At 34.6% G+C, this 15,929-nt stretch overlaps 1 protein-coding gene across 1 annotated transcript in view; it reads right to left on the reverse strand.

Annotated features, from left to right (window-relative positions):
* Positions 1-13,058, reverse strand: part of LOC148953247 (alpha-amylase 1-like) — a 74,954-nt gene extending 61,896 nt beyond the window's left edge. Inside the window, exons 1-3 of the mRNA XM_089088420.1 lie at positions 12,873-13,058; positions 5,916-6,067; positions 4,624-4,781 (exon numbers count right to left, since the gene is read on the reverse strand). Coding sequence (XP_088944546.1) covers positions 4,624-4,781; positions 5,916-6,067; positions 12,873-13,043 — 481 coding nt within the window. The 5' untranslated portion in view covers positions 13,044-13,058. The remainder of the gene's footprint in view (positions 1-4,623; positions 4,782-5,915; positions 6,068-12,872) is intronic.
* Between the last annotated feature and the right edge of the window lie 2,871 nt (positions 13,059-15,929).

The raw sequence follows: 15,929 nt of genomic DNA on the forward strand, positions 1-15,929 counted from the left end.
TGTTGCCCTCCAATTACTTTCGACAATTAAAAAGGGTACTAGCCCATTGAATTTCCAATCCAATGAGCCTTTTTTTGAAGTTTTTACGACAACACTTTTTATAGAAACTTTATATGCCCCCAGGCCATAACTTATAACCCTTGCCCCGAGGGCTCTGGGGGAGTGTCCTCCTCAAAAAAATTATTTCTATCTGGAAATTAACTACGCTAAACAAAATTGCTATCTCATAATTTGGATTGGATGTATTTTGGGAAATGGTGGGCGTGGAAGGGGTGTTAGTTGCCTTCCAATCACTTTTGACTATTAAAAAGAGCACAAGCCACTCCAATTTCTAACTAAATGAGACCTTTTCGAAGTATATACGACAACTTCTTTGATACGAAGTGCCCTGGTCTAAAGGAAAAAAATAATAAATAATACATTGTGCCAACATCGTTCTTATATGCCCCCAGGGCATAACTTAAAACCCCTGCCTTGAGGGTTGTGAGGGAGTGTCCTCCTCAAAAACATATTTTCTATCTGGAAATCAACTACGCTGAACAAAATTGCTATCTCAAAATTTTGATTGGATGTGTTTGGGGAAATGGTGGGCGTGGAAGGGCTGTTAGTTGCCTTCCAATCACTTTCAACTTTTAAAAAGGGCACGAGCTACTCCAATTTTCAATCGAATGAGCCCTTTTCGAAGTTTCTACGACAACTCATTCGATACGAAGTGCCCTGGTCTAAAACCAAGAAAAAAAAATACATTGTGCCAACATCGTTCTTTGCTTAGGCAGCGCTATTGCGCTGCCTATGAAAATAGGAAATTTGTATTTTTCCCAATAAAGATGGTCACAAATGCATTTTTTGTTCTGTGATGCTCGTATTTAGCTAGTGGTCATCAAGCACAGATCCAGAGCTTTAATTTGGGAGGGGCGGCAGTGCCAAAAGGAGAAAGTGGAACATCCCCCCCTCCCTCTGCAATTTTGGTTAGAATAATTTTAATTGAGGCAGGGTTTACTATCGATGAAACTTAACGCATTGGGAGATCAACTGGATCACTTTGCCGCTTGCACAAGGCATTGGGAAAGTTTTTTGAGATCGAAATTGCCACTAAACGTCGATATTCATTGGCCAATCAGAGGCCACCCCAGTCAAAGGGAAGGAAACGCAATCATTGCCTGTTGGAATTGGTGAGTTGTAATATTTTCGATTTCTCTTTGATACCATCACGGCGTGGCAAGTTTGCAATATAAAATGTATGGATAATCTAAGCGTCTGGACACCAATGCGAAAGACTCCTATAGAAATGGGACAAAATATAGAAAAAACCTCTCTCAAAATACAATGTCCAAGAACGCACCCATTGTTTAAATGACAATGTTTGAGGATGAGGGTATTATTTCTAATGTTTTTGCTAGTACTGTTGGCAAAGGTACTCAAAAGCAAAGAAAAGGGGCAAGGAACAAGAACAAGCCTAGTCAGTTGGCTGGAAAACTAGACAAATTTTGCTGAGGCTGCAAAACTTATCCCAATCAAGATAAAAAGCAGACGCCGAAAAAGATTGGCAGAAGATAAAAAGTGCATTTTGACACTGTGGACAATAAACTTATGAGTCAGTTTTATTTTTGTCCAAAATTGGTGCTAGTATACCTGGCCCTCGCAGCAGGATATGCATCTCCCAAAGAATATCACCCTGAAAAGAAGCTCGTTGTGGTACGCCAGAAAGAATAGTTGGCCTTATAATGCCCTGCAACGGGTTCCAGAACCATGTGTCGGACGCATGCTTCTTAAATCTCTTTACAGTAGGACACTAAGTCATTTGGCATAAAGAAAGATACAATCTTGATCCTTATAATAGATTATTTGAAAAAAACTACGTTTTCTAAAGAGTTAAAGAGGCTGAGTTACAAGGTCGAACCTTAAAACGTACAGGGATTAGGAGGCACAGTTGGGGGGCTGCCGCCCCCAAGCAGCCTTTAAATAAATAAAAAGTGTTTTAAACTGAAAGTAAGGAGCGACATTAAATCTTAAAACGAACAGAAATTATTCTGTATATGAAAGAGGCTGTGCCCTCCTCAACGCCTCGCTCTTTACGCTAAAGTTTTTATTGTTTAAAAAAAGAGTTGTGAGAAAGTCAAACTTTAGCGTAAAGAGCGAGGCGTTGAGGAGGGCACAGCCTCTTTCATATACGGAATAATTTCTGTTCGTTTTAAGATTTAATGTCGCTCCTTACTTTCAGTTTAAAAAACTTTTTTTTATTTAAAGGCTGCGAAAGCGGGGGTTTGGGGGGAGGCAGCCCCCCAACTGTGCCTCCTAATCCTGTACGTTTTAAGGTTCGACCTTGTAACTCAGCCTCTTTAACTCTTTAGAAAACGTAGTTTTTTTCAAATAATTTCTGCACGTTTTTGTACAGTTTATTACTTATTATTGCTTGACTAACTGTTAGCTGATCGTGTCAGGAGTTAAAGTTGAGGGGCTGCGACCCCCCAAACTCCCCGTTCTTGAACATTCTTGTGTTAAGGCTTTTAATTCCTGAATACTCAAATCACGTCGTACAGGGTGCCTCCTAATCCCTGTACGTTTTAAGGTTAAAACTTGTGACTCAGCCTCTTTAACAGCCCCCCAACTGTGCCTCCTAATCCCTGTACGTTTTAAGGGTCGACCTTGTAACTCAGCCTCTTTAACTCTTTAGAAAACGTAATTTTTTTCAAATAATTTAAAAAAGAAACTGAGTTTCTTTTTAAAGTTTAAATTCAGTATATACAAAATTTGCTCTGATGGTGAATCGAACCCGGGTTTCCCGCCTGACAGTCTGAAGTATCAACCGCTGGACTATAAACACACAATAGTATTTGTTATTTAGTAAATGGAAGCTATTTTTGACGCAAGCAAATTCCCAAAAAACTTGATATTTGGTTTTTGGAAAACAGGGAAGGAGGGATCAGATTGAGCTGAAATTTTGAGGATAAGCTCCCAGGCCCCAGGAACGCTTAACCTCTAAATTTCAGCCCAATCGGACAATGTTAAAGGGGGGCTGTGGTTGGAGGGTCCAAACTTCCGGCCCAGTTTACCCCATGAAGATAAAGTCGGAGGAGGATGAAATTTTGCAAGTTTCTTAGTTTGAGCTTGGGCTACAAAATGCAATTGCCGCCGTCTCTCTGCGACCTCTAGGACCTGAAATCGCTTAACATTGTGGTGGGTCGCCTCTTTATAGAGGCACAAGTGTGCCTCCTTGATGACAAGCCGGTATCTTCATCACAACTGTAAGCTATTTCAGTGCCACCAAATGAAGCATGCATTAGATTGTTGGCAGATGAATTGGCATCATTGTCGGGGCACTTCATATGATGTTGTATGGCTGCTAGCAAGGATTAAAACATTTACAGCGTTGGTGAAGGAATCTTGAATTTTTTCAAGCTCAGTGATGGAAATAAAATCATTTTATTTGGACGTATGTATTACGTACACTTTATCTGTGTCTCTGTCTCCGGAGATCTTGGATAAATGATACCAGCCTTTGCATGCTTATACAGGCCACATCACTTTCACTGTCAAACCTTCTTGTCTTCAGTCTGCCTAACAGCACAGAAAAGTTTCAGTCTTGCGTTTATAATCCATACCGTCTTTGAATAATTTTATTGCGTTGATATGTTTCATTGTTTTTATTTCAGAAAACAATCGATTATTCAGTCCTTATTTCTCGTATACAGTACTCAATAGTATACTTAAGGAAGAATTCTTAAAAAAATCGTTTGGGAGTGGCGATCACCCCCATCACCCTTGTATCCGTGCTTTTCGTGGTCATAGGATATTGGACAAACTCTCACTCCAAAGCAAGTTGAATGTGAAATATACCCTTTCAAATATTAAAACAAAACTAAATATTAAGTATTAAAACATCATACTGCTGCAAAATACGGAATTTCTACGGTTTCGTAGTGTAAAATACCCTTTTAGGCCTAAAGTGAGTAAAACTGGCATCAAATGATAATTTTCAGATTTCCAACTGGTTCATATTTATAAAATATCTGCTTAAATAGCTTCCCAATTTAAAGGAGGCCATGTGTGACTTGGAATGTGTGACTATCCAAAAATGGGGTAAGAGGAATGGTCCGTTAGAGGGTGGGGACTAGAGATTTCTCACAAAGAAATCTTTGTAAGAATTTATGTCATTTATGACTTATACTTTAATTGACCATCTCATAGTTTTCGCTGAAAAAAACAACCTTTTCACTTAATTCTAATAAATCTGCGCATAGGTGTTTTTGATTTATTAATCTTTGATCTGTTTTGTTCCTGTTTATTTGTTTTTATCTTTTATCTATCTTCCTTTGTTGTTATTTTTTTCCATTTCATTACTCCACGGTGGGTTGTGCTACGTTTTTTGTTTTTACCAATTGTGAGTTAAAAATAAATAAATAAAACATATTTTCTGGCCAAACGGTTTAAGAGGTGATTATTAAATAAAACACTTGCAACTTCTAACTGGCTACGTTTGTTGCACTCTAGGATTCTTTCAATGAGGCATTGATCAAACGTTAGCGTAAAGAGCACGGCGTTAAGGGATAACAGCACTCGAAATGATTTTGGAAATCAAATTACAGAAATGTTATAATATATTAGATGGACATTCTTACATACCATCACCTGAGGGACACATGTCTCTTGGAGTGAAATGTTCTCGACTAAATGGTACACCTGGGAAATCATGAGCATCACCATCGTATGTAGACCCTCCGTGACCAGTTCCAAGTCTGCCGAGACCAGTCATATGATTTACTACAGCATCCACAATTATTCTATAATAATTAAATCAATCAACACCCATGTATTATTTTTGTCTTAATCTTACTTTTAGCTTAGTTTTTAAGCATTATAGTTTTCTTCTTTTATAATTTAATATGTTGTAGTTATAGCAATTGTGGCTGTTACCCTCATCATAATTTTTAGAACATTACTTTTTCTTTAAACTTCTTTTAAATGATGCTCCCTGAAAATTTTCTACCATCGTTTGGAAATGGGTTTGCTTTTTATTTTCGGAACTAAAGGTTGTAATTTTTTTATTGGATAGGTCTTTATCGTTCGTTGACTCTAATTTTGTAGTTTCTGTGATATATATATATATATATATATATATATATATATATATATATATATATATATATATATATATATATATATATATATATATATATATATATATATATATATATAGTAGTAGTAGTAGTAGTATATATATATATATATATATATATATATATATATATATATATATATATATATATATATATATAATATATATATATATATATATATATATATATATATATATATATATATATATATATATATATATATATATATATATATATATATAGATATATATATATATATATATATATATATATATATATATATATATATATATAGTATGACTTGCATGTGTAAAATCAAAAGTAAATAATATGCTTTATTAAAATAATTCTAAATTCTAAATTTTAATTTTATCATAAACATATATTTAAAGTTTGAGTTTCATAGTCTAAGAAATGGCAAATGAAGCAGTGCATATCTTTAACTGAAAAATAATTTTAATCTCGGCCAGTATAAAACGTAAATTTATAATGAAATAAATCATGGGTAACTGCCGGGTCTTACCGTCGTATGAAATAAATCATGGGTAGCTGCCGGGTCTTACCATCGTAGGTAGTTGCCCTATCTGAAGAATATATTTCGTAACTAACTGGCTCTAGTTGAACGACTTTAACTTGTTTATCTCTTGAAGGGGGTATTTTACTTTAGTTTGATGTTATTTGGCTTTAATGCTTTGAGATTTAAGAGGTATAATTTGCATAAAAGAAAAATATCTAAGCCCCTTGTAAGGGAACAAAGATTGCTTGAGTTGGGGTTTATAATCAAAAAATTTTGCTTACCTAACTTGTACTGCATTGCACCGATGAACCATGTCAATGAATTCTTCCTCTGTCCCTGATCTTGAGTAAAACCTGTGGGAAGCAGGTTGATATCTTTGCCACCATGGGTAGTTGTCGTCTGGCAAAATGACATGTTCTGTCGGAGGGGATACCTGAGTTTAAGACACATACTTGATTAATATTGAGCTGAGATGCAAAATTTTGAACGTTCTAGTTGAACGTTCAACTAGAACGTACTGAGGGACTAAACATAAATCGTACATAGACCTGTACGTCTTAATTTTTTGACGGCTGAAATTTAGGAAGGAGGCTAGTGCAAATTCGAGAAACAAAAGCAATTATTGTGGATTTTGCGGAAAATACAAAACGTTCTCATCAGAGATGTACCGTGAGAAAAATGTGATATATTTAAAATACAAAAAATAAAATTCCTTTTTCTAAAAATAATTCCGACAGAAATTAAACGTCCCCTAATTGAGTTCAAATACCGTTTCCAAGAGTCCAAGTTCTTGATCAGCAAAACCAGAAATTGCATTTTAGCTTCAGTCAAACAATGACGCTAGACGGTTTTGAATTTCGCTAAGATCTTCGGTAATAAAAAAATTATAAATACAATGTTTCGCAGGAAGTCTAAGTTATAAGAGAGTGTGAACGTTAGAATCATAAGAAGTTTTTAAAACAAATTTTTGGACGAACAGACCGCATAATGTAGTGAGTTTGCGCACATAATTACAAAATAGCGGCCCCCTCCACAGGACTTGGGCCAATCGTGAAAAAAGCTAGCAATGCGCAGGAGTTTTATTTGTGCGTGATATAGTGAAAAAACCTGTTTTTCGTTTCAATTATGGATTGTCTCAATTGCCATCAACATTATCTTTGAGAGCCAATTTATCCTTGCCTTTGTCGTTGTCATTTGAAGTGAACCACTGCTGTACACCTAAATATGTAAGTCATAATAAAACTATTACTTTTCTACTTGTGTTTATTTTATATGTCTGTATCTAGTCGCACGACAGATAATTAGTTCGCATGCCTCCAAGGTAGCGCTCCCAAGGACCTGATTTCTACATAACATTAGAGGTAATTGACGAGAAGATAACTCGAGGAAGCGAGGTCACGCTCCCGGATTGATAGTTGGAGGATTTCTAACCTACCACAATTCTGCATTTTTTTTTTCGCTTTCAGCGAGTGGCATGATCGGTATACCGCTTTAAATCATAATATTACATATGGCACAGTCCTTAGCGCTATAAGTGGCGCTATCGTGAACTTATAAGGTGTAAGTTCACAGCCTTAAATCATAATATTACATTTGACGCGGTCAATATTTATTACCACAATTAAAATAATTTTTATCGCTACAGAGAACTAGCCTACGTAGGGGTAGGCCTCGCCCCCTCCCCCAAAAAATCCTAGACTCTACCGAATTTGTAGGATCCTCTTTTTTAAGTTATAAAATAAAATTATGTTTTTAACAGTGTCTTCCCTCCTCACCCCCCCCCCCCGTCCCAAAAAAAACAACAGACATACATATCGTGTGTATGTTCCAAAATTCAGGAAAGTAATTAAAGAATTGACATTTTGGTGGACTTGGTAGGGAATGATATATATATATATATATATATATATATATATATATATATATATATATATATATATATATATATATATATATATATATATATATATATATATATATATATATATATATATATATATATATATATATATATATATATATATATATATATATATATATATATATATATATATATATATATATATATATATATATATATATATATATATATATAAACTGAAGAGAGATGGGCCGAACATTTTGAGAATTTCCTAAACCGAGATAGAGTTGCAGGAAAAATATAGAGGAAGATGAAAGAGTTTGTGATACCTTGGATGTGAAGGAAGATTTGTTTTGTGAGGAGGAATTAGCAACAGTACTAAAAGGATTAAAGAATAATAAGGCTCCAGGTGCTGATAGGCTAGTAAATAAGTTTCTTAAATATGGTGGGGCTGAGGTTAGAAATAAGTTACTGAAGACTATGAATATGATTTTCGAAAAAGGGGAAGTACCTAACGATTTTAAGGAAAACCACTTTAATTAAGCCACTTTATAAGAAAGGTGATAAAAGTGAATGTGGTAATTATCGAGGCATTAGTCTGGTCTCTGTAGGTAGTAAATTACTTAGTAATATGATACTTTTTAGACTGAGAGATGCCGTAGACAAAGTTTTAAGAGAAGAACAGTGCGGTTTTAGAAAAGGTGGAGGATGTGTCGACAAAATTTTCACTCTTTGGCTAATAATTGAGAAGTGCCTGCCTGAGTTTTCAAACACCTTTGGTCCTCATTTTTATAGATTATGAGCATGCGTTCGATTCTGTTGATAGAAGGCTTTAGAAAAGGTTTTATCCTTGTATGGTATACCGGACAAATACATTAGAGTGATTAATGCTATGTACGAGAATAACACTGCTGCTGTTAAAGAAAGCAATGTGGTTAGTAGCTGATTTTGAATTAAATCAGGAGTTGAGCAGGGTTGTGTTTTATCTTCCTTTGTATGGATTATTTTGATGGACTTTGTCTTAAGGAGCAGAGGAAAGGCAATGGGAGACCACGGAATCAAATAGGGAGTAAAAAGTCTCCTGGACTTAGATTATGCTGATGATTTAAGCATTCTAGATGGAAATTTGATCAAAATGAATGAATTTTTAGAGGTGGTGCAAGTTCAGGGTGCTAGAATAGGTTTGAAAATTAATGTTAGGAAGACTAAGTCACTAAGGCTAGGAATAAGTGAAGATGAAAAGTTGATGTTAGATAATGAAAAGATTGATAAGGTGGGTAGCTTCACTTAACTTGGTAGTATTATTAGTAAAGATGGTGGGAGCAGTGAAGATGTTAAAAATAGAATAGCCAAGGCTCAGGGTGTTTTTTCACAGTTAAAAAAAAAGTCTGGAAGAATAGGAAGATAAGTCTGCAAACCAAGATTAGAATATTAGAAGCTACAGTAATGATAGTGGTCATATATGGCTCTGAAGCATGGACGCTCCGAAAAGCGGATGAAGATTTGCTAGATGTTTTCCAGAGAGATTGCTTAAGGATTGTTCTGGGTACCAGGCTGACTGACCGTATTTCAAACAATAGGCTATACGAAAAATGTGGTTTAATATCGCTTTCTAGGGCTATAATGAAAGAAAGGTTGAGATGGTTAGGGCACGTTCTGCGGATGAAGGATGACAGATTGCTAAAGATTGTGCTTTTTGGCCAACCATCTAGGGCTGAACGGAAAGCAGGTCGTCACCGGCTGGGGTGGGAGGATGTCAAAAAGAGAAATTTAAAGGAAATGGGATCTTCGTGGCCGGGTGTATAAAAGGAGGCTTTGAATTGATTGGGGTGGAGGAGGAGCGTGCGTAGCTGTGTTGGCCTCAGGCGGCTTGATGCTACGGTGAGTTGTTAGTAGTAGTAGCATATATATACACACACACACACACACACACACACACACACACACACACACACACACACACACACACACACACACACACACATACACATACATACACAAACATACACACACATACACAAACATATACACACATACACACACATATACACACACATTAACAAACATACACACACTTACATACACACACACACACACACACACACACACACACACACACACATATATATATATATACACACACACACACACACAGACACACACACACACACACACACACACACACACACACACACACAATATATATATATATATATATATATATATATATATATATATATATATATATATATATATATATATATATATATATATATATATATATATATATATATATATATATATATATATATATATATATATATATATATATATATATATATATATATATATATATATAGCGAATGAGCCCTTTTGAAGTTTACACGACTATTCATTCGATACGAAGTGCCCGGGTATGGAGGAAAAAAAATAATAATACATTGTGCTCACATCGTTCATTACTTAGGCAGCGCTTGCGCTGCCTATGATATTACTGCAATTCAAAGATTGGGCCTGGTCCAAATGCTATTTAGGGAGTAAATTTCAAATCAATGACACATGGCAATCTTTCAAGGAAATAGAAACTAGGTGATGCCATAGTTCCCCTAATAGGGGCAGTAAATATTAAGCCGTTGTTTCCCGGTTTTCAATACGCCGAAAATTCTCATTCTTTTTTCTTCTTTAGTGATTTATGGCGGTTTTTTTATTCATTTAATTATTGAAAAGTATAATCATCAGAAACATATATACATATGTTTTCTAGGGCTATATTGCGAGAAAGATTGAGATGGTTAGGACACGTTCTACGGATGAAGGATGACAAAATACCAAATATTGTACTTATCGACCGACCACCTAGTGCCAAACAAACAGCAGGTCGTCCCAGAGTGGGATGGGAAGATGTTGTAAGGAAAGATTTAAGGGAAATAGGGAGGGTGTAAAGAGGGAGGCATTGAATAAATTGGAGTGAAGGAGGAGTATGCATATCTGTTTATGCTTCAGGCAGCTTAGTGCTCCAGTGAGTTAGGAGTATTAGTAGTATATACATATATCCACATCTAGTCAACATTTTAGGATGTATAAGCATTGTTTACAGTCAAAACAAATCCTAAGAGTCAGCGTTGTACCACTTGCTACTTTTGCTGCGCCCATTTTTCTGCAGTTCAGAGTTTCTTTTGGCCAAGTAAAATAACTTTGCACAAAAACATGAGCACGAGAATCATCAGATTTTTGGTAGCAATTTCTCCACCATGATTAATATTTCTTCGTGTATTTTCAAATACTCCATACGAAATCTCGAATCATCTCGTTTTATGAGATAAGACTTTTAAGCACAATTTTCTCTAATATTAGTTTCACCTTAGCAACAAGGGCATGGTAAAAAATTTTATAATATAGCCAAATGATTTACTAGCAACAGTCTTTTGGTAATTATCTGACGTTTTACCTGTTCAAATTCAAAAAAGCACTATTTCTTCCCGTAAAATTACAGAACAAAGTTAAATATTAGTCCTAGGGGCGATTCGGAATATTTAAGCCCAGTGTTTTTTATGCTAGAGTTTAGATTCTTGGCAGAATCAAAATACTTAGTTTGGTGGTATAACCTAACCTGGCTTGCACTGGGAGTAAAATGAAACCTTATGTTTTACTAAACACGTATTAAATGCAGATTTGTTGCCTACTTATTTTTCTATTTAATAATGTTAACGTTCCAGCTCTAAGCTTGGATAGGGAATCGACATGCTATTCTGCTGAAACGTTTTGTGGGCAAAGTCATATAAAATTTTAAAATATGGAGGGTGTTAGTGTTCTTTTAAAGAACACACTTCTTTTTGACTAAACCTCAACGTTTTTTTTTAATAGTCAGAATGCATGTTTCATTCCTACATCAAATGGTTTATAAAAGGTACCCTCATTCAAAATATACATTATTAAACAGCAACAAGGTCAGGAGTATAGCCAAGGGAAAGAACTAAACTTCTTTTCTCTGGCGAGATTTTGGGATTTTAAAATACTTTTGTTTCTATTGTTTTGAAAAATATTTTTTTTCTGCTATTTTCATTTGAAAAAATGTGATTTTGCCATTTTATAGCGGGATGGCGGGGCATTAGTCCCGATACCAGACACCAATGCAATTACACCTTCATCATGCATGTATTTTTTAAGATATTTTTATGCACAAACTTTGGTTAGTATTGAACAAACTCTGACAATAAAACTCAGTTCGAGAGCAATCAATTTAAAAGCAGGCATCGTTAAACCTTCATTTGCTTAGATATAACTAAGTGAGCTTTTTCAGTAAGAGGGTTTCAGTAAGAGCAAGAGGGGTATAAGTAATAGGATGGTGAAGAAGGGTGGTAGCCTTCCTCATAATTTGAGCAACTCCGATTTCGATGTTAAAATACGCCTGAAATCCAATTAACCAAACAATTTTCTACAAAACAGATTCAAGAAATGAAAATAAGTTAAAAAGACCGGAAATTAACCTACACAATATACATAAGAGAAGGAGATACAATGATGCTTTCCCCTTCCACCGAATGATTCGCTAAGGTTTACCTCTTTAAATTTACAACTTCAAGAAATAGTGTTCTAGCCCTAAAGCAATCCATAAAAAGTAAAACTTTTTTGGCGTTTTTTTTTTTTTTTAAATGGGATATTTGTCACTTAAGCTTTTTTTGTTTTTAATGGTAACTCTCAATTAATATTTTTGAAAAGCAATTGGAAAATGAAAGCTGCGATCTTTTGAAATGCTTCCAGGAAAGAACTAGTAGCTCCATGAATGGAACGTTTGTGAAGGGTGGTGACAGTCCCTCATTTATACAAGGTAGGTTCTATTCCCTTAAATTTTTAGTGTCTCTCTTTCACCAAAACACGTTTAACTTGTTTTTTTTTTTTCTTCGTCAGAAAGACAGAATGATATCTAAAATGAATTTATATGGAATGTGTTTTAAATTGCTATTTGAGTCATTTAGGGACCTTATCTCTGAGACTACACAGTTAATTTCACCTCGAAGGTAAATTTTTTAGACCTTTTGTTTAATTTTAATAAAATGGCTAATTTCAAGTTATAATCAGATACTATTTGGGCTTTAGAGATGCTCCGAAATATAAAGAACGTCAAAGCTGGTTGGTAGCCCTCCAATCGGTTTTGCCCTTAAAATTGGGTACTAGATCTATTGGTTTAATAGATCAAAGGGTATTAGATTAACTGAGTAAATCTCTAACTTTCTATAATTGTCTACTCAATATGATGAGGTCTATTAATTTCTTAGACCACACTACCTCTCTATTTGAGGCCGGTGCATCAAGCCATCACATTGACAAAGAAAACAGAATATAGAACATTTTATTGTCTAGCCTTAACTTCAATTACCTGGATACAGCAATAACCAGCTGGCGCAAGAAACCTTTCACATTCTTCAGCAATGTCTTTCCACTTCCATTCAAAAAGATGAACACATGCCTGCTTTCCGCCACATTCGGGGCCCTGAGCGTATTGTGCAGCAGCTGCCCCAAATAGTGCGAAAAGTAAAAGCATCATCATCTCTTGAAAACGTATGCGACTAACTTAAGAAATAATAGAGCTAGTATTTATATATTTTTTATCAGCAGTTTTGTACTTTGATTTCTGATTTGGACTAGCCTTCTTGTTATTATTTTTTACTTCTGTTTCTAGGTTAAGACACATTGTTGAAGAATTATTGAATTGTAAATAAACTAAAATCAATCACGTGTTACGGTGGATATGCAGGTTAAAGAGTATATTCAAAGGCATCTGACTGTCAAGATTAGAACTAACATGTGAAAATAAACTGGTTCTTTGAGCTTACCTAGACATTGCTTTATTGGAACAGCCTGATTAGAGCCTGATTATTGCCCAACTTGATAATTATCCAAATATATATATATATATATATATATATATATATATATATATATATATATATATATATATATATATATATATATATATATATATATATATATATATATATATATATATATATATATATATATATATATATATATATATATATATATATATATATATATATATATATATATATATATATATATATATATATATATATATATATATATATATAATTGTTATATTAATTCTCGAAAACGGCTCCGTACTTTTTTGGGGAAAATTAGTATCTTGGTATACTCTCGCATAAAAAAAAAACGATCCAGATAGGTCAGAAGTCTGAGAAAAATCGTTAAGAGCCTTAATTTTGAATTTTGCAAATGACATCATGTACTATGTTACATGATGTATACATAAGTATTTCTTATGACATCATATATGGCATCATATAAGTATTTTCATATATGATATGATATGATTATTTCATACTCATATCATTCATAAATATGATATGAAATACTCATATCATATGTAAATACTCATATATGATATGAGCATTTCATATATGATGTCATGCATAGCATAAATAAGTGTGTTGAGTTTTCAATAAAAAAGTTATTTATATAATACAATGTCTGTTGAAAGGCCCAAAAACGAAAATTTGCATTTGCAGCTACTATAAATGATGATTCTTTGGAAACAACACATTAACTATCAAACGTGATAAGATGTGAAATTTGACTACCAGGACCATCAATTGCGACAACACCAATAAAGACAGCTAAAGCAAAGGTCATTGCAAAATTGTCTGCAGTAATCAAAATCTAAAAACGTGTCAAAAATGACAATGAAGAGCAAAGACACGGGCGGTTCGAAGATATGTGAAAACGACAATTAGAGCAAGTTAAAAATGAAAATGAACAGCAAAATAATACGCGGTTAGAGAACATAAAACACCGAACAAGTGAGGAAGTCAAAAATGAAAATGAAGAGTAGCGACTCAGGAAAAATCAACCTGGACAGCGAGAATCAAAACTTGTCGAAATTGAAAATGATAGCAATGATGATTGGGTTTACGATTTTGACATGGATAAGGTCATCAATGCCTACCATACCTTTCAAATCAAACATATGGACTGGGATAAATCGTTGGAAAAAAAAAGTTTTTGTACCACAACCTGAACAATTGAAAGAAACAAAGGTTCGGCGATATGTCTTTCATAATGACAAAAAAAAACAAGCAAAGGCAAAAGAAGAAATTTTTTTCCCACCACCTGAACAATTAAAAGAAACAAAAGTGGTCACCAATGCCTTCCATACCTTGTAAAATCAAAAACTGGACTAGATAAATCGTTGGAAGAAAAATGATTTTTAATCCCACCACCTGAAACAATGGCTCGGCGATATGTCTTTCATAATGACAAAAGACAAGCCGAGGCAAAATTTGAAGGTCCAATAAAAAGAAAAAAAATGTAATTTTACAAAGGCACCACTTCTAATTAAAGATGCGTTTGGACGCCATGATACCAAGAAAAGGCTCAAATTCTCTCCGTTTAGATGACAAGTGACAGTGAGAATCTATATATAGAAGCCTCCCGATACGCCAGGCTCCCGGTACTATATATATAGTGACAGTGAGATTCTATATACGTGACAGTGAGGCTCCCGGTACTATATATTCATATATATATATATATATATATATATATATATATATATATATATATATATATATATATATATATATATATATATATATTATGACTCATACTCGACATGAAAGTGCCTGCCTTCATTGTGCCAGAGGAAAAGATTGTGAAGATATGAAAATTGGTGGAAAACCTATTATCCTCAGAGAGGGTGGTTATCAAATCCATTCAAAAATTTATGGCTTACGCTATGTCCCTCAGCCCAGCTTTTCCACATGCTCGGTTGCTTATTTCAAGGTGTAGGCAATTTTTTAGCGAGTATGGAGCGTGAGCAGTCTCATTCTAGGGGACTCGATAACGACACAAAAGAGGAACTGCGGTTTTGGTTATTTCCTGCGGGAAGCCCCTAGAATTTTCCCTTGACATTCCGAAGAACATGTGGCAGTAAAAATCCATACTGATGCATCCGATTTTGCTTGGGGAGGTGTTATATGTCCCTGGGTCAGAAGTTGTAAACCTGCGGGGGCTTTGGGAAAATCCTGAAAAAGACGAAAATATTTCGGTAAAAGAAGCATATCCTTTGAACAGGTTCCTTATCTACAATGGAGACAGACTAAAAAATCATAGAATAAATGCGTACGTGAGTAGAGAGCTATCTTATACTCGTGTCACGCACCCCTGCTGCCACCTACAACTTTTTTTAACACCATATATTGACTCCGAACATGACCACGTGGTTTATGGTTTTCTCAGTGAGAATTTGAAAAACAGGAACTTTGTCACATTTATGGATGTCAACAGCAATTCATGTCTGTTTTATGGTTTTCTCAGTGAGAATTTGAAAAACAGGAACTTTCTCACTGAGAAAACCATAAACCACGTGGTGCTGTCACGAGTCAGGACACCTGTG

Source organism: Artemia sp. Qi Xiang Cuo, chromosome 4 (genome assembly GCF_049724085.1).
Source record: "Artemia sp. Qi Xiang Cuo chromosome 4, ASM4972408v1, whole genome shotgun sequence".
Lineage (NCBI taxonomy): Eukaryota > Metazoa > Arthropoda > Branchiopoda > Anostraca > Artemiidae > Artemia > Artemia sp. Qi Xiang Cuo.